This window comes from Phragmites australis, chromosome 1, assembly GCF_958298935.1.
Source record: "Phragmites australis chromosome 1, lpPhrAust1.1, whole genome shotgun sequence".
NCBI lineage: Eukaryota > Viridiplantae > Streptophyta > Magnoliopsida > Poales > Poaceae > Phragmites > Phragmites australis.
This window is the reverse complement of record NC_084921.1, coordinates 54,975,831-54,997,576: the sequence shown is the minus strand read 5'-3', so window position 1 is coordinate 54,997,576 and position 21,746 is coordinate 54,975,831. Positions and strand designations below refer to the sequence as shown.

At 42.4% G+C, this 21,746-nt stretch overlaps 2 protein-coding genes and 1 pseudogene across 2 annotated transcripts; all 3 read left to right on the top strand.

Annotated features, from left to right (window-relative positions):
• Positions 1-3,208: 3,208 nt before the first annotated feature.
• LOC133928738 (pentatricopeptide repeat-containing protein At3g26630, chloroplastic-like) lies at positions 3,209-6,006 on the top strand (annotated as a pseudogene).
• Positions 6,007-6,212: 206 nt separating this feature from the next.
• On the top strand, positions 6,213-8,104 carry LOC133928746 (photosystem II reaction center PSB28 protein, chloroplastic-like). The gene is made up of 2 exons (XM_062375213.1): positions 6,213-6,434; positions 7,438-8,104. Exons 1-2 carry the CDS (start codon positions 6,359-6,361, stop codon positions 7,902-7,904), a joined length of 543 nt encoding a protein of 180 aa, XP_062231197.1. The 5' UTR covers positions 6,213-6,358; the 3' UTR covers positions 7,905-8,104.
• A 4,063-nt stretch (positions 8,105-12,167) lies between these two features.
• On the top strand, positions 12,168-19,446 carry LOC133928730 (RNA-binding protein BRN1-like). Its single transcript, XM_062375192.1, has 9 exons — positions 12,168-12,745; positions 13,416-13,498; positions 15,835-15,886; positions 16,026-16,151; positions 16,248-16,330; positions 17,439-17,621; positions 18,056-18,392; positions 18,804-18,947; positions 19,021-19,446. Exons 1-9 carry the CDS (start codon positions 12,535-12,537, stop codon positions 19,149-19,151), a joined length of 1,350 nt encoding a protein of 449 aa, XP_062231176.1. The 5' UTR covers positions 12,168-12,534; the 3' UTR covers positions 19,152-19,446.
• Positions 19,447-21,746: the final 2,300 nt, after the last annotated feature.

Sequence of the window (21,746 nt, the reverse complement as noted above, 5' to 3'; positions counted from 1 at the left end):
AGGGTAGTGTACAACTGCAACTACACATCGAAATTCTATATTCTCACTGTCTTGTTCCTTCAGACTGACACCACACTTTAGCTCATCATCACTTCATGATTATCAGCATAAAGCCTCTGGCATTGCCACTTTGCCAAGAAATTAACTTTTAAGACATGACCAACTACTGCAGGCATGTGATCTCTTGGTTTAAGACAGCCATGATTAGAGAAGCTCACGTGGTCTCTGAACAACGAATATCTACCAAGAATATCGACCGTTGTTTCTGGAAACCAACCGATAAAAAAAATTCTAATACGTTTGCTGTTAAAATGGATTTGTTATTGCGTTATTCATATTATCAAATGGATTTGTAGTAATTTTCTTTGTTGGCTAGCTTGTTGACACTGTGAGGGTAACTGCACCAAGTTCAAGATGAGGTATATATGTCTTGAGTAGCAGTTGATGCCAATGCAAAACCAGAAGCAGTAGCTGCTCCAGCTGCGAATTGTTGTCTTAACAGATACTGGACAAAAGGCAAAGAGCAGAATGCTTATTACGACTGTACTTATGCCATGTTACCGTTTTACTCTAGCCTGAAGAACAGACGCAGCTCCCCAATCTCACGAGGCCCTACATAAAAATTCACCAAACTTTTTTTTTTCGAAAACGAAAAAATCCACCAAAGTTGAAATGAGATGTACATGTGAAGGTAGACAAACTGCATCCAATGATAGGAAAAGGACATCCGCGATGTTGTAGCATGATCAAGAATTCAAGATGGGATCGGTCGTCAGGCTAGCTTCTTCACGTGCAGTGTCCATTTGCTCGCAAGCTCAATCTCCATTATACCCTGCAATAATTATATTGGTAATTAATCACTCGTGTTGTCACCGACGATATTACCAGCTGCGATTCCAGCAGCATGGTAAGATTTACTGTCCTTGTGGAGAAGCTGAGGTCCAACCCAAGCAAGAGGACGTCAAGTTGCGTGACGTTGAACTGTCCGATCTGAAGCCGCTGCATGCTTCACTCTTGTGAGCTGTGAGCTGTGTGCGATGAGGAAGAGGCCAGTGGAGTAAGTAGCCACTCACGTGCCTGTCTGCTACTTGATTACTACTAGTCCTGTGGAGACGACGCCGTAGTAGGTTGGAGCGAGACCACTCGGAAGAATCCTCCATGGCGCGCGAATCTCCACTGCTCCTTGTCCTTGGTTTGCGCGGTGTCGTCGTCTTGGAGGAGAATCGGACGCTGCAGATGCTGCCAAGTCCTCGCAAGTCTTCATTGGAAGCTGGAGCCTGGAGCTGGTGGTGCCTGTCCCAGAAGGAACCGGTAGTCGTAACCAAGACACTTACCCGTAGTTTGAGTTTCGATGTGAGAGCTGCTTCAGAAAATTTTGGAATTTGGTGTAAATTTGAACTTTCTAGGCATCCTTTGGATTGTAGAATTTTTATAGGAATTTTGGATGATTTCAGTCCTAATGAATTTTTCCTGTAAGGGTCTTTGGAACAAATAAATGGACCTGCCAAATTACTACGAAAATACAATAGAATGACTTTTTTTATAGAAATTTTGGAATAATTGTAACATGAGGTCCAAACTCATGGAAAATTTCCTTTGTGTCTATCTTTCTGATCTGATTTTTATGTTTTTTATGAGTTCCATCTAAACAGTCATTCCTGCATTTTTTATGTGCCTTTTTATTTTATAGGATTCACACTCTCCGTTTGGATAGGTTTTTTTCAGGCTTTTTTTTAGAGAAAAGTTAAAAAAAAGTCAGAAGCTATCCAAACAACTAGCTTCTGGTATCAGGTTTTGGTGGCTTTTGATTGACTGAGGAAGTGATTGTAGCTGAAATGAATAAAAGCTAAGAAGGAGGTTCTGACAGGCTTTTGTGGTTTTTAGTGTGCCGAGAAGCTAAAATTTTATTATAAAAAACAATAACCAAAATTTAACAGTCACAATCACTTTCTCAACTAACCAGAAGCTCTTAAGTCATAACCTATATAAACGGGCCCTCAATGTGATATGCCATTTAACCTTGCATTTTTTCTATTTGTATGTTTTTAATATTATGCGTTCTAAAAGATCCTTAGAGTGATTTTAATTTCTACTTAATCCTGAGATTTGGTATCAAAAACCTATCATAATTCATAATAGGCCCAAGCAAGAGCTTTTTTTTTTTTTTAGAAAAGTAGCATATTATTCTTTATCAAGGACGCTTAAACGTATATGGAGAAATTCTGATGACCTCAGGAGTCAGACATATCTCCTAGAGCCAACAAGCATACACTCTTCGCTAACCTATGAACTTCTACGTTAAAATTCTTCGTTTCATACTTGAACTAAATCTCACTTACATGATGCTTCCTGAGTGAATTTTATTCAAGATAACACTGTAATGTCATAAGCTCTTCTTTTCTAAACTTCTAATTACTTCCAAACAATCAGTGGCTAAGGCCTCCAACGGAGACGATATGTGCTGCCGCAAAAATACTGTAGAGCACGATTTGCTGATTCTAGCTCCCGCTTCCCTCTCCAACAGCTACCGCATAGCTGCTTTTTCTAGGATACAGTGAAGCGGGTTGGGGACAGGAGTCGGCAAATTTGCGGCCGGATACAGCTCCCGTATTACTATAGCTAGCGTATGCACGTGGGTCCGAGAGAAGGAGGAGAGTGATGGAAGGTAGAAAATATAGTAATCGTTGGAGATAAAAAAATAGATGATGATATAATAGTAGTAGAGGATGCTATAATAATATAATAGTAGTAGAGGATGCTATAATAATATTATAGAAGATGAATTTTTAGAGTTTTTATTGGAGACGGTATAACACCACAAGGGCTACACACAAAACAAAACGTTGTGGGGCTGGGTCAAAATTTTATATGCTCTTCTCAACGTAAAAGGAAATTGTGGGCCTTCTTGGCCCACCACAAATACCGAGGTGGCGAGGAGCTTCACCGGTTTGTTTGCAAAAAGGTGAAGTGCTCTCGCCAGTTGAGCGTGCGGTCTCTGACTCCTTCCTGGGGTGGTTCGCCGTTCAACGCCGGTGAGATGTGGCCGTTCTTGGTTAGATCGATCGGATGAAGTAGAAGGTAAGGTCCTCTCATGGGTTGAGTTGTAATTTCGATCTTTTTCAGGGGTCCTTTTGTAACTGTGCTGTAATGCTTATGCTTCGTAAATGAAAACCAGACCCGGTTCTTCTTAAAAAAAAAAAAAGGAGCTTCGCCGGTTCGCCCTCTGAAGTCTGAATTCTCCAACCGGACCGGAGCAGAGCTGCAACCGCCGGCCTACTACCCGAAACTCGACGCGCTGCGGCAGTGGATGCGACGCCAAATTACCAGCCTACTCGCCACCAAGTTCCTCCGGACCTCGTCGCCTCCGGACAACGCCCACCACATGCTCGACGAAACGCCCCCACAGAGCCGGCGCCATCGTGCGCGCCCTCACTGCCTCCTCCTCCTCGGGGAATGCGGACGTCGTCGCGTCCCTCCACTGCGCGTCTCACAAGTCGGGCGCCGTGCTGGACCTGCCCGTGCTCACGTCCGTGCTCACGGCCTACGCCAGGGCGCGCGGCGCGGGCGCCGCGCTGGCGCTGTTCTACGAGACCGCCGTCGCCCCCGACGTGATCCTGTGGAACGCGGCCATCAACGCCCTGACGCTGAATCACCGTTACGATGACGCCGTGGTTCTTTTCCGGCGGATGGCGAAAGAGCTCGGGATGGTTGATTCGACGACGGCGGTCGTCATGTTGTCCGGTGCGTCCCGCGCGGGTAACCTGGCGCATGGGATGGCGCTTCATGGCGTGGCCGTGAAGAGATGCCTCGACGCCGATGATTGGAGCCTTTGGAACGCACTCATCGACATGTATGCAAAGTGTGGTGATTTTTACTCCTCGGAGGGCGTGTTTCAGAGGATGCCGTATAGGGATACCATCTCAAGAATGAAAGACTAAGCGAAACCCTTATTGTTTTCCTGGAAATGAGATCCGAGAACCATCCAGATGTTGCCACTTTGTTGACCATAATTTCAGCTTGTGCTGATCAAGGCCTACTCTCTGAAGGGAAAGTATTCCATGGATACATAATCAGAAAAGGACTTCTGCATGAGGAGCCTTCCGTGGGAAATAGCTTGCTTGATTTGTATTTGAATGTGACGACCCATCTACCGCAAGCCTGTTGTTTAGAGCAATGCCAAGAAGAGACCTGATATCATGGAACGCAATGATTTCTGGCTACTCAAGGATTGATTCACAAAGAGAAGAGACTCAATCACTGTTCAAAAGGTTACTTTCTGAGGGTTTACGCTGCAGCTTGACCACTATTCTGGGTGTCATACCTTCATGCTCTTGTCCAGAAGGACTTAGGTTTTGCAAATCCCTTCACTCTTTCATCCTGAAGTATGGATTTTCAAGTGAACTTTCCGCTGTTAATGCTTTGATGCACATGTACATAAGCTGTGGTGACTCACCGTCTGCCTTTTCACCAATGCAAAGAATAATACCCATCTAAGATATTGTTTCATGGAATGCAATCATAGTTGGTTGTATACAAAATGGACTCTACAAAGACGCATTAGAATCCTTTCAGTTCATGCATTCCTCTTTGGCCATAAGTCCTGACAGTATTACATTAGTTAGCATTTTATCTGCATGTCGAAGTCTTAATCTGCAATCACTAGGGAAATCCATCCACTGCATGACCCTGAAGCACTTGCTTGCATCCAATTTGAGGGTGAAAAATTCATTGTTAGCCATGTACTTCCGCTTTGGAGATACTAGAAGTTCTGAATTGATTTTTTATAGCATGGGACGTAGAAATTTGTGCTCCTTGAATTGTATGATATCTGGCTTCGCGCAGAATATCAAAGGCTGGAGAGCATTGCAATTCTATCAAAAGGTGGAGGATTGTGCACCTAATGTAATATCTATAGACGGTATTATCTGTGCTTGCACTTGGCTTGGAAATTTTAGACAGGGAAAGAGCATACAGGGGCATGTGGTCAGGTCTGGTGTGCAAAATAATCTTTTTATTTCAGCGTCACTTGTTGATATGTATTGCAAGTGTTGAAGACTGGAATTGCTGTCAGTATTCGAAGCTTCTGCTGAAAAATCAGTTGCTGGCTGGAACTCCATGATATCAGCTTTTGGATTACATAGCCATGGGTTCAAATCTATAGAAATTTTCTGGAAGATGAATGATTCTGGAACGGAAGCCACAAAAGTTTATTGCTCTTTTGTCAGCTTCAGTCACTCTGAACTTATTGACGAAGGATGGAAGTATTACCACCTTATGTCAGAAAAATTTGGGATTATCCCAACACCAGAACACCATGTTTGTATTGTAGACATGCTTGGACGGGCTGGTCGGCTGCAGGAAGCGCATAAATTTGTGGAGAGCTTACCATCCCAACAAGCACATGGAGTTTGGGGTGCACTGTTAAGTGCTTGCAGTAGCAACACTGAACTCAAGATGGGTGAATCCATTGCCAAGCATTTGATCCATGTGGAGCCTGAAAATAGTGGCTATTATGTAACTGTTTCAAACCTTTATGCATACAGAGACATGTGGAGTGGTGCGGTACAAGTTAGGAGCATTTTGCAAGATAAAGGATTGACGAAACCCTGTGGTCATAGCATTGTTGATTAAACGGTGGATCAAAAACCATAGAAGCTATACAATGCCAAGAATCACCAAAAATGTTTCACTTCAGGGGCGAAGCCAGCCGCGAAGACCACCGGGTACCCTTGCGTGATGGGGTCCACGGCAATGGTGAACAGTAGGTTTCAATAGGTTTCATGGAATTTCGTTGGGGTCGCGTGACCCCGAGAACAAGCTGTAGCTTCACCCCTGTTTCACTTCACCGAGTATTTCCTGCAGGCTCTCTCAAATGCGACACAGGTATCTGGTTTGAAGGCTCTGCTGTCTACTCCATGTTTTTCAATGAGTTCTGTCTAGTCTATGTTTATAGGGTTTAGCTAGAACATATCGAATTTTTTTAACTGCATGGCATAATTTTCTAATTCTGTTTCGGTTCAAAACGACTGTATGCATGCTCTCGAGAGAGGAGAGACTGAGAGCAGAGAGGAAGAGAAGGGTTGCGGGACCCATCAGGTATTCAGGGTATATGTGCAAATACTTGAAACATGGAGGGATGGCATGAGAGGCAGTTGTTAGAAGAGAGGACTAAAATCCAGAGGGATGATGGATGGCTGCCTTTGGGACACACCACCACCCAATCACCCCTTCCACTCTCTCCCCCCTCTGCACCACTCAACCGCAGCTCCTTCTGCATTTTACCCCTCCTCTTCTTCCTTCTGGACACTAGCTCCGCTCCCCCATCCAGCTCCTCCCAGCTGAGCCACCCAGCCGCAGGATGGCCGCAGTGATGAAGGCTCTTGCTGTTGCCTCGCCGGTCTCAGCGCGGGCACAGCCACGTCGATGCGTTGCAGGTATTGCCTTCACTGAAACTGCATTCCCATTTCCATTTCTTTGTCGTAGTGATGTAGCATAAGCACTTGCTGGGAGCCTGTGAGCAATGCATGAATGTCTTCATGCAGCATATGAAGATCTCTATTGCACTATGCTAACGTCAAGTTAGTGGTATATGTACTGTAGTTAGCAATTCAGCATGTATCTCTCTATTGTTCTCTGTTGGCCCATCTAGTGTTGTGTGGTTCAGGGAGCTGCCTCAGGAAAGTTAAGAAGGATTGGCTTATTGTCTGTAGTTGTAGAACAAAAGAAATATATTCGGAGTAGCTGGCTTTATGATGAATTGTAGTCCCATGACAAAAAAATGTGTAGAAAGATATTTACTCCGTGCAGTGTTCAGAATGTTTGGAAAAGAATAACCATTATACATCAAAAATTATGGAGTTTACTAGTTTAGGAGTAAATGGAGTTGATATCTATCTGTTCTTAACATGCATGATTGTCCATGTGGAAGTCATCAATTTTAACGGAAGTGTTTCAGAAAGAGAATGATATGTATCGGGCTTCTTCACCAAAAAAAATATTTGGTGAAACCTGTAAGCCCAGAATCTGATGAGATTAATTTGATCTACAGAGCAACCCGAGCTTATATGTCTGAAAAATCACACAAACCGAAGTGTCTGAATGAGCTTTATTCTAGCATGATACTTAATTGACAAACCATATTTATTATTTAACTTAAATATCGAGGTGATTCTTCTGCTTATCCATGGAATTAGTCTTTTAGTAGTATGTGTAACTCTGCATGATTGCATCAGGTCACAGTTTATTTGATATGTGCACTTGTCGCCATTTTAGTTCTCTGGCAAGCCAGTTAAGTACATTGTCGTACCGACATACCCACGCTGACACACGTCGTACTTGTTTCCATGTTCAATTGTACCGGGATCACAAGATGCAATTCTGCTCAAGAACTTAAACCTGCCATTGCCATTTGTCAATCTGACATCTCACACCATGCAGGTTCTGGTTCCCCTAGCCAGCAGAGCTTGTACTCCTCCTTCAGCGGCGTGTCCTTGCAGTGCCGGCCAGCGCCCCGACCACGGCTATGCTGCAGCTCCCGTTCCACGGTGCAGGTGGTGATGATGGCGAAGCCGTCGATCCAGTTCATCCAGGGCACGGACGAGCAGACGATCCCCGACGTGCGTCTGACCAAGTCCCGGGACGGCACCAACGGCGTGGCCATCTTCACGTTCGATGAGCCGTCGGTGTTCGACTCGTCGGCGGAGCTGGGGGACATCACGGGGTTCTACATGATCGACGAGGAGGGCGTGCTGCAGTCGGTGGACGTGAGCGCCAAGTTCGTGAACGGGAAGCCGGCGCGGATCGAGGCCAAGTACGTGATGCGCACGCCCCGGGAGTGGGACAGGTTCATGCGCTTCATGGAGCGCTACTCCCAGGCCAACGGCCTCCAGTTCGTCAAGAAGTGATCTCTCGATCAATCCAAGGCAATATCCATTGCCTTCACTTCACTGAATCACTGTGCCTTCTTCCTTTTTTCTGACACTGCCGTGGGCTGGTAAGCTTGGTACTGGGCTGTGCGGTGTGTGCCCTGTGATTCTTCCTATCTGATGCGAGTGAAATTTTGTAGAAAACATATGAACTACAAAATGGGAGGCTTGTTTATGCACCTTCATGAGGTGAGCATCAGGTGGAGACGTTCTACCTCTTTGCCTACTGGCTGCTAGGCTAGCCTTGATTATGAAAGGACTCCATCAGATGCTTAGATTTGGTTAAACAAAATAGAGGAGATATTATATCATTTCTTTAATACCAGGTTGCATTTGGCGCTAATTGTGCAACTGGGAAGTGGACTGTGTTAGCTTAGTTGTGGGCATGATAACAGATTTATTAACAGGAACAGACAGAGTGGCTGTGGTTATAAGTTGACTCGCTAACGTCCACGCTGCTGTTTTGTATCACGGCCACGGGCCTTGCCAGTTTGCAGCAGACACAAAGCATGTGGCCGCACTGGAAGCCAGCCTAGAATTACTATACTACTCATGGAGCAAATTGCCCTTTTATCTCTCCTAGCAACTGCAATTTGCTGCTGGGAACTCTCTCTCTCTCTCTCTCTCTCTCTCTCTCTCTCTCTCTCTCTCTCTCTCTCTCTCCTGAGGAAAGAGATCTGTCGGTTTGGACACTCCTTTTTTGGGTAGCCTTTGTGTTATGGTGTTCTCCAGTTATGTTCAGCGGCTTTGGAGGGAAGAGCCATATATAGCTAGGAGTAGCGTACTGCTACTGCAGCTACTCTCAATCTGACCAGGAACAGATTTCTGAAGAAATCTCTCAGTCTATAGATAGGACTCTCTGGTCCTCTGGAGGGAACAGAACATATGGCACTGTGATCTTGCAGTGCAGGTTTCTTTCATTGCATCATAGAAACTTGTCGTTTGGTCCTTTGTTACCAAAAGCAAAATAATGCATGGCATCCTCGCTGGAAATACCCAAGCACGACAGAGAGTTATTTGACTCGTTCGGAACTCGTGGACCTTGTTGAGAAGTACTCCTACCAGACTACCAGCTATTTTACAAGAAATCCATCAAATTGCCATTGATAACGAGTGTTTTTTCTTTTTGAAACTGTACAAGATATCAAGGCCCAAGCATCCATCCATCAGCTTTGATAAAGATGTTATCTTAGTATCATGAAAGAAGAGGCATCCTCCAATGGGAGCTTTTGGGTCTGTACCTTGCAGTAGTGCCCCAAATCATTCTGACACATCTGCGCCCTAGTATTTACACGGGCATCGCATCATCAAAAGCAGATCCAGCCATCCAGGGTCCAGCGTTAGCCCCTGCCCTGATGTTTGTTCTCTTCCTCTCTTTTTTTCTCCCCTCTTTTAAAGTTTATCAAGTTATCCAACATCCACATCATTTTAATCATGTGATGAACCCACACATTTGACAGGCATTTCTGAACGTTTGCAGGTGAACTGGGGTGGGGGGGGGGGGGCTATATTCCCCAGTGATTTCACAGCTCATTTAGGGCATCGCCACTTGTTTGAGATAGCTGACATCTCTTAGTTGATAGAGCATAATTCTCAATATTATGACTAGCACGATTATCAATACCTCACAAAGTAGAGAGGAGAGTAAGTAATAACTTTTGAAGAAGAGATGGAGATCTAGACTTACAAGTCACCTTAACCTCTTTCTTATCTGTGAGTTATGAGAAATTATGAACGATATGACTTAAGTTTGAAAAATATACTATCTCAGCTAAAAGATAACTATTAGAGTGTCTGTGAATGGTTGGCACTTGATACTGTCGGATATGTCTCCTCGGTCTGTAGAAAAGCAGACATGCCAGCTTTGTTGTGGGAGGATTGACAGGAAGGGTTCCAATTGTTTGTCATGTGTCTCTTTGTTGCCTTCATGTCCTTGTCCATCATTTCTTGGGTCCATGGTCCATGGCTTGCAATTTAGTGCTTTTTTGTTACCATCTGTCAGGGCAGTGGAACCTAAGTGATTTTTTAGAGAAACCTAAGTGAGTTAACGGCAATGTTCTAAGTAGCTAGCTGTTTGGGATCCCAAACGCTAAGCTATGAGCCAATGTTATGCTATATTATCTATGAGCGCTAGGGCTACCAATAGCTCCGTTATTTATGCTAGCTTGTAGCCAGCAATAGCTTTGATATCCTACATATGTATCCTTAGGACAATATAACATGCTAATTTGAATTCTAAATTTATTAGAAGTGCCGAATACATCTCAAGATTGAACTACAAGAAAAACATAGCATGACGTGTAATCTTTCTCTTTTTCAATACTCTGGCATTCATATTTGATATTTTGGATTCTAGTACTATAGCTATGGTCAACTTATGGATATGTATTAGTGGTTCTAAAGTACATCCACACAAGTGGTCACGTTCCTCGATCAGTTTCGAGTAGTGGTCGCGCTATTCAACCAATCCCTCGACCAGCCACCGAGTAAGTCTGTCGCGTTCTCGATTAGTCTCTCGACCAACCACTAAGCAAGTCTGTCGTGTCCTCGACCAGCTCCGAGTGGTCGTATCGTGCTTTGCAACTAGCGTTGGGCAGGTATGTCGACCAGTCGAGTAGGTCATCGACTAGCCAAGTAGCAGTGCCAAGATCTACATATCGAGGAGATCAGCGCCGCAATAGCAGCATCGTCTTATGGTATTCACACATACTTGGCAAAATTATCGAGTGCCGATATGCTAGCACCGCACACACGGCTAGAGTTTTGAGAGATCGTGTGGAGGGTTGCGGCTAGGGTTTCAAAGTGGCTCACCATCGCACGCTCCACTACATGCTTCTCCTTATATAGAGCTCGCTAATGGGATCCAATGTTGAAACCCCTTTAGGACTTTAACTCTTCATAGATCACAATACAATCAAACCCATATATGACCCAATCTGTATGTCTTGTTCTATTCCATTAAGTATGTGACCCGTTAGGTTCATGTACAAACAGTTACGAGTCGAAAACTCTTTTCAAATCGAAATCAATAGCGGTCCTTAGTAGTAGATGTCAACTTCTAAGTATACACAAAATCATATCAGCTAAACCTTAATATACACACGTACCAATCTTTTTGTCTCATAATATCAGTCAAGCTTAAGGCGAGATATGTACCACCATTAGTGATAGCTTGATCATTTGATATCTCTATAAATATGATTCGTGAAACGAGATCATCAATTAATACATTTGCTGGTTTTATAAATCATCACAATAATATATGATTAGGGATCAATTTACGAACAAGTCATATATTTGCTAATCAATATAAATGATAATCATTCTTAAATAGCATATTATTAAAAAACATAAATATAGATTTAATATAATCATTTCTATAATTATCCCTAGCGTATATCACAGTCAATGGGAATATTTTAGTTCGAGTAGTGCGTTTACTATCGTCCATTGCCCACGCTACATCCTGCCATGTTTGAATTTTGAAGTGGTCCATGAGTTGACATGATCTCCACAATCCTGTGCTGGTCAAATATACTATGCACAAATAGTTTCGTGAAAACCTTGTCACTAATCTCTCTCACGGTAAAAATTGAATCTGAAAAAATCAACCATCACACGATGATACACGAAAATATTTGCTCGAAATAAAATGATAAGCGAAATTAGACACTTGTGCTGACTGTGATGTAAATGGAAAGAAAACGAAAGGGCAAATTATAAAGCAAATTTGAGGGAAAAAAGGCACTAATGCTGACTATAACTGATGACTCAAAATAAATTTGCTTCAAGCTTAAGTTGAAAAATAGCTACTATTCACTCACATGTGTAATGACTAATGACTGATGTAAATATTTACCGCATAACTCTCTAGCAGTAACAAATCAGTACAGTAACCCAACCGTGTGAACAGTTACCTAACAGAAACAAACAAAACATTTTTTTGAAAAAATAAAAGAAAACAAAAAAGACACCTGCATGAAAAACCGTTGCAGCAAAAGAAGATCACAAGGACAACCTCCATTGTCTTCTCAACTTTCTCTCTATCTCACTCTCTCTCCTCTCTCCTCTCTCTAAACACAGAAAAATCTCTCTCTACTCACACTCTCTCTCTAAACACAGAAAAAACCAAACTGCCCCCTCTTCTGTTTCTCTCTCATCAAGTAGTCATCATTACTCTCTCTCTCTAAACACAGAGAAAAAAATCTCAATCTCCTCTCACACACTCTCTCTCTAAACACAGAGAAAAACCAAACTGCCCCCCTCTTCTGTTTCTCTCTCATCAAGTAGTCACCATTACACTCTCTCTCTAAATGCAGAGAAAAAATCTCTCTCTCTCTAGACATACAGAGAAAAAAAAACAACTGCCCCCAATTGCCAATTCACTTCCTCTCTCATCAAGTCACCGAGTCGAGTCTCCAACTGCTGCGTGCATATCCATTAGCAATTATTAATTGCTCCATCCGGACTCCAACGCCATCACCTCCATCACCTAAACCCAAAAACCAAAAACAATTCGCGCAACAGCGGCGACGAGGCGGACGCGGCCGAGCCCGAGCGAGCGAGCGAGCGAGCGGCAACAAGTCACCGGCGGAAACCCTAGCGGCCAATGGCGGAGGACGGCGAGAAGGCGGCGCCCGCCGCGGCGGCGCCGGCGGAGGGAGGAGGGAAGGGAGGGGAGGAGGAGGAGAGCGTGAAGCTCTTCGTGGGGCAGGTGCCCAAGCACATGACGGAGGCGGAGCTGCTCGCCATGTTCCGGGAGGTGGCCGCCGTCGATGAGGTCACCGTCATCAAGGACAAGGCCACCAAGGTCTCCAGAGGTGCGGATCTGGGCTCGCCACCCTCGCTCGCGTTCCGGGCCGGCTGTTCGGGCTCGATTTCGGGTGGAATTTTTTAGTGTTTTGACTTGTTTTATACTTGTGGGGATAGATTTGCTCCAATGTTGGAGGGAGATCTCGCGTCAAATTCTCTGGTTGGTGGGGTTTCAGCACGAATTTGAGTTTATTAGGTCTCAATTGTGTCAACTTAGTACATTTTCTCCAATGCCTGTGCTAATTTTTTGCTTTTCTGTTTTTGAAATTCAATTTTGTTGGCTCCATATTTTCATTTTTTTTTGCAAAAACAAACAAATATATTTGTTTGTATTTGGTGTGGCTTGAACTTGTTTTGGAGCAATGCAGACTTAAATGTGCTACATTTGCGTGGAATTGATGTGATTTTTAGCTACTTGGGTTTGGGTTGGCTTCAGAAAAACTAGGCCTTTTGTGTTCGGATGTGGAGATTTGGTTGAAAAGGCCGTTTATGCAAAATTAGAAACATTGCCTTGTTTTCCCTGAATGGTGTTTGTTACGGACATTGACAAGTCAGATTTTCCCTTTCTAGCGCCGTTACCTTCGCCTCTGTGCAATTCCAGTTTCATAGTGTTTGCTTCATTTTGTTCATCTGCTTCTTGACTTGACCACAGTTTTACATACTCTGAACATAATGCAGGGTGCTGCTTCCTCATATGCCCCTCAAGGGAGGAGGCTGACAAGGTTGTAAATGCCTACCACAACAAGCACACGCTCCCTGGGGTACGTGAGCATTCTAATCTTGCTATGCTCCGTTATCATGTTTTTTTAATGCCATCTACCTAGGTGGCATTGTTACAAACTGAAACCACTGTAGCACCTTTAGCTCTTTCAGGATCGCAAACTGTAAATATCCCATAATCTGGTTGGCAGGAGCATTGGAAGTTAATATGTGACTTTAGCTGTTTGGCGGGGTCAAAAGAATCTTTTGTGGTACGCTATGGGGAAATTGAATTTAGTGACTGTTACTTTGATGGGTGGTTTAAAATTTGGAACTGTTTTAGTTAAGCATTTTGGATTCCTTCAAATTTTAGGTGATTAACCATTGGTTTGTGAAGGAGAGCGCCAAATTATTGTAGGGCTTGAACGTATCCTAGTTTCTACATTTGGCAGTGTGTCATTGTTTCGGCACAGTTTGACTTTTCTGAAGATTGCTTTATTGCTGACTTCAAGAACATATCTGAATAGTGTTAAGTCTGGTGCGGTCTTCTTTTTCTTTCTTCCACGTAGGAGGCAGAATATAAGCTTTAAACTTTCTTGAATGAGTTCTCGCTGAATAAAGTTGGTCTTGCTATGCCATTGTTTGTTTGGAATATGTTCTTCTGATGCAAATATGCAATGCAGTCTTTTTAAGAGCATGCGAAGTAGACAAAACAACCCCTTCACAGTACAAATAATACTGTCTGAACCCTCCATGAGGAATCTTTAGTTACCACTTCTATAAGGCTGGTGTCTGATTATCTGCAGGGTGGTAATATGGTATTTAACAAAGTTAGTCTGTTTAGTCTCATTCCTAGAAACGTAATCTCTACAATCTCCAATGTTGTGACTTGTGAGCTGGGAAACAGTTGTTCTTATGCAGGACAGTAGGATGAATATTGGAGATTTCCTTTCATGGTTAGTCCTGACAAGTGCCAAGCCCAAGTGTAATGAGATTGCGGGCCTGTTGATGCAGTAATGCCTGTATGAGTTAAATGTTGAAGGATGTAGTTGCAGTTTATTTATCAAACAATAGACATAAGCTTAAGAGGAAGTTCTGATTTTAGTTCTCCACGGGCTAACACGCATGCAGTCGTGCAGCGATAGTTGGCTCTGATACCATCTGTAACACCTCACCTCCAAAATTCGTTTACAGCCCAGTCCACCTGTGAGACGGGTCCGCATACGTATAACACCTCTTTTACACTTTCGTCATCGCTTCATGTAAAAGGGTTAACCCAGATGTGCTATGATTAGAGCATGAAGGCTTATAAACTGATCCCAATCTATCTAAACTATCAAGGAAAGGACATAACCCATCACACCGGAACACTTGGGTCACACGGGTAGAAACCAGAAACACTAATGGGCCGGGGTATTACATTTCTACTGTGTATGTTTTTTGATGGCAACAAAGTTGGGTCTATGATAAACTAACGTCTGGTCACCAACCATATAATAGCCTAGGCTTTTCTTTGAGAGCAGCACACCTAACAGAAGTTAGACCACCAATTTGGCCATCACACTTTTGTATCCATCTTGTATGGAAAATGAACATTTTGTAGCTTCAGTTTTGTGCCACACCTAATTGAGGTCCCAAACCAAACAATGGACTCAGTGTGGCAAGCTTAACTCTTATTGTGGTTGATTGTGGCCTCTGTCTATCCAGGTCAAACTTTTTAGATAGACGCAACTGTTGGGTATTAGCAAAGCTTTTGAACTTGATATAAAATTTCATGAAAATGATTACTTTTGTCTTGACTAGCATCAATTGCAACTAAAAGTATATTTTTTATCTAAGTGTATCTTCTTGGATTTTTTTTTATTGTGGAGGAAAATTTTCCTTTCTTCAGAATGAGAAAAACATCATGATTGCACTAGACCTAGACAATGGATGGTTGTTGTAAATTGATACTGCTTCCTTTCTTGAGCTGTCTTTGCCCAAATAATCGCATCAAGAGAGTGACTAAATATCTAATCCCACTCCTGCTGAGATGGGTTTTTTTGTTGAGATGTGAAGTAACATTGCATGATTGCAGAATTTCATGTGACTAAAAGAGGCAAAAGTTCACCAAATAAAGATGGTGATATGAAAGCATACTATAAAGTCATGGTAGTTAGAGATGCACATCCTAACGTTGGTCAAAGTTTTGAATGCTTCGTAGTTGGTAAAAACTGACTTTGTGGAGCCACTGAGACACATGCCCATTACTATTGTTTTCTTTTAGTATATACTCTTGTGATGCCTCGCTTGGATATGCTCATATATGACACCTTTTCTATGAGACTCATAAAATAAAGATTTTGCAGTATTGTCTCTACTTTATTTGACACTCTTCTATTTTCTCTCTTTAACTCAGGCATCAAGTCCTTTGCAAGTAAAATATGCTGATGGAGAGTTGGAGAGGCTGGGTATGATTACTCTTTAAGTAGAACTGTTCTCTTTGCCACTGATTTTGTACACCTGTCTTTGCTCAAGACTTTTTTATTTGCCTGCTTTGTACTGATACGAACAGTGCCCACTCATGTTTACACTTGTCATGATTTCCAGAACACAAGCTTTTCATTGGAATGCTTCCAAAAAATGTCACGGATACTGAATTGACTGATTTGTTTTCCAAATATGGAAATATCAAGGATTTACAAATTTTAAGTGGTTCACAACAAACAAGTAAAGGTAATATCTTGCGGAGAAGTTATTTTCCTTATATTATACAAATGCTGTTTGAATCTGACACTTTGTTGTCTTGTCAATTGACTTCGGTTTTTGCAGCTGGCTGTGCCTTCCTTAAATATGAAACGAAGGAGCAAGCACTGGCAGCTATTGAGGCTCTAAATGGGAAGCATAAAATAGAGGTTTGACATAAATGAGTTTGGATATCAAAGAATTTTTTTAACATATTGTTTTAAATTTCTCTGATTAACTTACCCCAACTTGCTTGGGACTAAAAAGGCTTTGTTATTGTTGTTTGAAATTACTCTGATTCACATGAGAGCATAACATATAGCTTGTAGTTCTGACTGAATTATGTACTCTATTTATCAAACCATGTGTCCAAAATGGTGGTGCCATTCCAGTTCTTGGCCAGATTCTCTTGCAAATATTTGAGATGGTTTGATTGTATGTTTAAGTGTGCAAATCTATTCTCCTTTGTTTTTGAGGGGGAAAAGTATACAAATGTACTAACCATTGATTTCATCAAAACTATCCTGAATTTCCCTAGCCAATCCTACATTACTTAAATTTTCAATTGATGATTGTCGTTTGGTGATCCAACCTCGATATGGTGCTAACTTACTGCTGGTGATGTGCGCGCACTACAAATTCATGTACTCATGAAATCGTTTTCGCACATAAAAATAAGCAGAGGCAAGGGGAATCTATTGAAACATTTTTCACCTGAGTGATGAATAGCTAGCAATGTGGCAAGTCCAAACTATATGGTTGTTTGATTAGTATTCATTATATACATACTGAAATTTAAAGATTTTCTATTTTCTGTTATTGTATTGTTGGATAGCTCATCTGATACTTTGGGTTTGCTCTATATTTGTAACGGTGGTTGTTTATTGGAGGGAGGAGAGGAGGGGGATGACGACCATAGAGGTCGCCGGCGGCTAGGGTTTGGGTGCAAGGAGGCGGCGGCGTGAGAGAGAGAGGGTGAGGGTCGGCCAAGCGCCAGGCTTCTGGACGGCAAGAAGAAGGGTTTTTCTTTTAATTCTTTCTTATCTTTTTATTGATGATTTGTCTCTCTCTATGGTCTGGACTTGTCTGCTGCTACAGTACCCGCATTGCTGTTCACTGGCGTGAACAGTACCAGCGAGTGGGCTTTTGGGCTGTCCGGTTTTATTGGGGCATGGGCTGGATCTTGACCCATGACAATGTTATTTTTCTAGATTTCTTCAGACACCCATGCATAATTTTTTGTAAATAAATAATAACAAGCTCTGATATATTTGTTAGGGTTCTAGTGTACCGTTGGTTGTCAAATGGGCCGATACAGAAAAGGAAAGGCAGGCTCGGAAGGCACAAAAAGCTCAATTGCAGTTATCTAATATGCCCAATGCAAGCCCTATGCAGCAATCTTCACTATTTGGAGCTTTACAGATGGGATATATGCCTCAATATAATGGATTTGGTTATCAGGTGACTTGTGCTATTCTGCACTTCCATATCATAGAGAATGTTTAATAATTAATAGCAGCAGTAGGCTCATCCTAATTTGTTTTCAAGATATTTTCTTTCTTAGTTCTTTACAGTGAATCATTGTTCAGAATATGTTCTTTGTTGACTTGTGTTCTTATTGTAAAAGTAATTTTGGTAACATCTCTATCTATTGGCATTTGGATCGTTTCTTGCTTGTTCCTTGGTATTGTTGCAAACAGAAAAGGTGGCTCTTGCCAGTGCATTGGAATGGGGGCTTCGTTCAAGCTGCTGAAATTTCTTAGCTTTACTCCTTGATATGCTATTGATACTTAAATAACCCAAGTGTTACATGTGGAGCTTCAAGAAACTGAATTGTCCCTTAAACAATCAACATAGATTTTTTAATGTATTACCGATTTTAATTTTCTGTGCAGCCACCAGGGACATATGGACTTATGCAATACCCCATATCTCCTATGCAAAATCAAGCCACATTCCAGAATATGGTTCAACCTGTTAATCAAGGAAACTCGCTAAGAGTCGTCAATCCTGAACTGCCCCCCAGTTCAGTTCATAGATCATTTAATGCAATGCAGTTGGGCAGCCCTTATCCTGCTGTCCCTGGTATGCAGTATCCTGGATCATATCCTGGTGGTCTCATGAACAATCGTCCTTTTGGAAATTCTCACAATTCAATTAAAGTTCCAAATGCAAATGCCAATTCTGCCATATCTTCTAGTCCCAGCAGCAATGCCGGTGGGCAGATAGAAGGTTAGCCACATTCTACCTTATTTATTTATTGTGCAAGGGAAAAATACTATTCTCCAGAGAGTAGATGTAGTCGTTAGCACATTCTGTCTGTATTAATGCAACTTTAAAAATGTCATATTCATTTTGTCTCCACATCATGTGCATTTTCTAGTGTTACATACATTTTCCCGTATCCACAAAAATGAACATTAGTATATGATGTGGTGAAATACACATGAGACTATCAAAAGATGTACACGATATTCCAGCACGAATACCAGACAATGATTGATAGCTCTGATTGTGGGTGTAACACTAGGTTGCACTATCTAAACCCATATCCGATTATGCAATCCTTAAATAAGTCTACCATTGTTATAACTGCTATTGTGATATCTGTTGCATTCTGGTGCCTAATAATCATGTCTGCAGGTCCTCCTGGTGCCAATCTATTTATTTATCATATCCCACAATATTATGGGGACCAAGAACTTTCCAGTGCGTTTCAGAGTTTTGGTAGAGTACTAAGTGCTAAGGTGTTTGTAGACAAAGCAACGGGTGTCAGTAAATGCTTCGGTAAGGCCTCTCTCTGTGTCTGTCTCTGCGTATATCTTGCTAATTGTGCTAATTGGTTTGTAACTGGGTGCAGGTTTTGTGAGCTACGATTCTCCTGCTTCTGCACAGGCGGCCATCGGTATGATGAATGGGTTCCAATTAGACGGTAAAAAACTCAAAGTACAACTCAAGAGAGAAAACAAGCAGCATAGTAAACCTTATTGACCAAAGCAGTTGTTGTGGCCACGCGATCAGGTTCTCGGTACATATTTGTCAGATAATTGATGGTTACTACATTATTTCTTCTGCTCCCCCAAGCAGCAGTCAGTCCAGCGCGCCATCTACATGGGAGCCCGTGTATCTTCTTTGTTCAATTCACATTCTTGAAAAATCGTCACGTTGTGTAATTCATTGCAGCATAGTCGTAGCATTTGTACCATCAGATCCCATGTACACAAGACTGCCAATTCATTCAATTGTAACCTTTTTATCCTGATAAATGGATTACACTGATTATTCATTTGATGCACCATTTGCTAACATGTCCAGCATGGCCGTGGATATCTGATCCTCTTGGGGAATGGTTATCAGAGATTCACTAGGCACTATCAGAACATAATGGCGGCCTGTCGGGCAACGGTTTTTGTCTTTTGTTGAACTTTGAAGTCTTGAACAGCAGTCCAGTGCAGGACAGAGAAATGGGGCCCCCACAAGGCAGCTGATTTAGGGGCCACAAGATGGTAACAACTTGAGTAAGTAAGCAAATTTTATAAGGTTCTATTCAGAAATATACTCTAAAATTTTATTCACGTTATTTATTATATGATCTAATGACTGGATCGAAGAGTAGAGAGAATGAATAGATATGTGTCATTATAAGAGAGAAAATAGATACGTGTTATGATAGGAGAAATGATCTTTTGTAAGACACGATTCTATTGAATTTATTTTCACAACTCTAGGTGTCGTTTTACTACGTGGAAACAGTAGCTCTGTAGGTGTGGTAGCACGTCTCAAGGCAGGCTACGGTAGGACATGGCAATTGATGTCCTAGCTGGCGTGAAGAGAATTTCATGCGCTCTTCCAACAACCTGCCGATCGAGTGCCAACATCGCAGGGTGAAGGATCGTCGTATGAGCTCAGGATCATTTTCTTGAGTGAAGCCATTCGTCCCTAGCCATTACTTGTTGACGCTGACGCTGTTTTGTGGACAGGCCGGCGGCACATCTGCACAGGAGCGTATCTGCACAGTTTTAACCACAAAACGCAGCCACATGTACATACTAAGTAATTGAACACGTGTTATGCATGTATAATCAATCCAATATATAGCAATCCAAAAAAACATGAAAGAAAAATAATACAAAATTGAATGTGTTTTTAGAATGTATGAAAGACATATATTGAATGGCTATATATAAAGAATAAATAATAATATATTAAATATATTTTTAAAAATATAAACAAAATTTAACTCTACATAGTGATTGTTTAATCAACTTAAGTAGACGACGATGAATCCATCATAATAGATAAATTATATGGAGTATAGATACTCTTCCTCCCACTCTCAACTTGCTAGTCTTGTAAAAATATTAGGAAAAATTACTTGTGTACCACTATTTGTGAAGCAGTTTACAAACATACCATTCCCCACACCAGATTACTACTTTACCACTTCATAGTCTTAGGTTTGCTCCGTTCTAGCACTGCTCTATCAGATTCAACACAAACGGCTCAGATCCAACACGAACGGCTCAGATCACATGTAGATCTCTTCCACCGTTAGTTGTTGTTACCATATACTCTCTCCCTTACAGCCTCTCTTTCTCCCGACGTGGACTCCGGCGTCACCTCTCCAACATTACCGCTCCTCCCCACCATCGCATCTTGAACCCACTAGATCGTCAATCGACTCAATCATCTCAGTTCATCGAGAGAGAACCGGCCCCAAGCTGTTGTCCCGTCGCGCCATTCCACGTTGGCTGGCGACAGCGACGTCACTCTCTGGAGCATCGACTTCCACAGAATTAATGCTCATCGTAGGGCTGCAGACCTCGCGGGGTCCACATGTTCCTCGTCAAGCCCTGTCCCTCGTCCTCTGCAGTCGTGCTCGTAGCAAGAAGTTGTTGCTCCTAGGAGTGACACTGTCGCCGCCAACCGATGTGGGATGGCGGCGGGCTGGTTCGGTGGCGGGGCGGGGAGCAACCAAACGACATGTAGATATGTGATCGGCTGCCGTAGTTGGTGGAAGGACACATTGATGGTTGAGTTTGGGGTGGTGGCGTCAGTAGGAGGAGCCGTAGGCAACAACTTGCTCATTCAATCGCTTGCAGCTCCTTCCTCGCTAGGCTCGCTCACCTTCCATTGCTCCTCTCGCTAGACTCACTTGTCCATCTGCTCATGCCGGAGACAAATGAGAAGGGGAGGAAACACGAGATGATGGAGTGGTAGACGGTGCAAAAACAGAGTACTACCTCCATTCTCAAATAGATATCGTACTAGAATACGTGCAGTCAAACTTTAAAAAATTTGATCACTAATATACACAAAATATTAGGATTTAGTACATAAAAATAGTAGTAGTGAACGTGTCACGAAAAATACTTTGACATCATCTAATTTTTATCAACTTTTATCAAGAGTTAGTTGTCAAAAGTAATGGTCAAACATGCTCATTGAAGACTGTGTCGATATCCTAAACGACAAGTAAAAGAAAACAGAGGTAGTAGTGGTAAAGTAGAAATCCAACCGGATTGAATGGTGTGTTTGCAAATCACTTTATCGAGCGGTTTTCTCGATTTTCAGTAAAGTTCAACA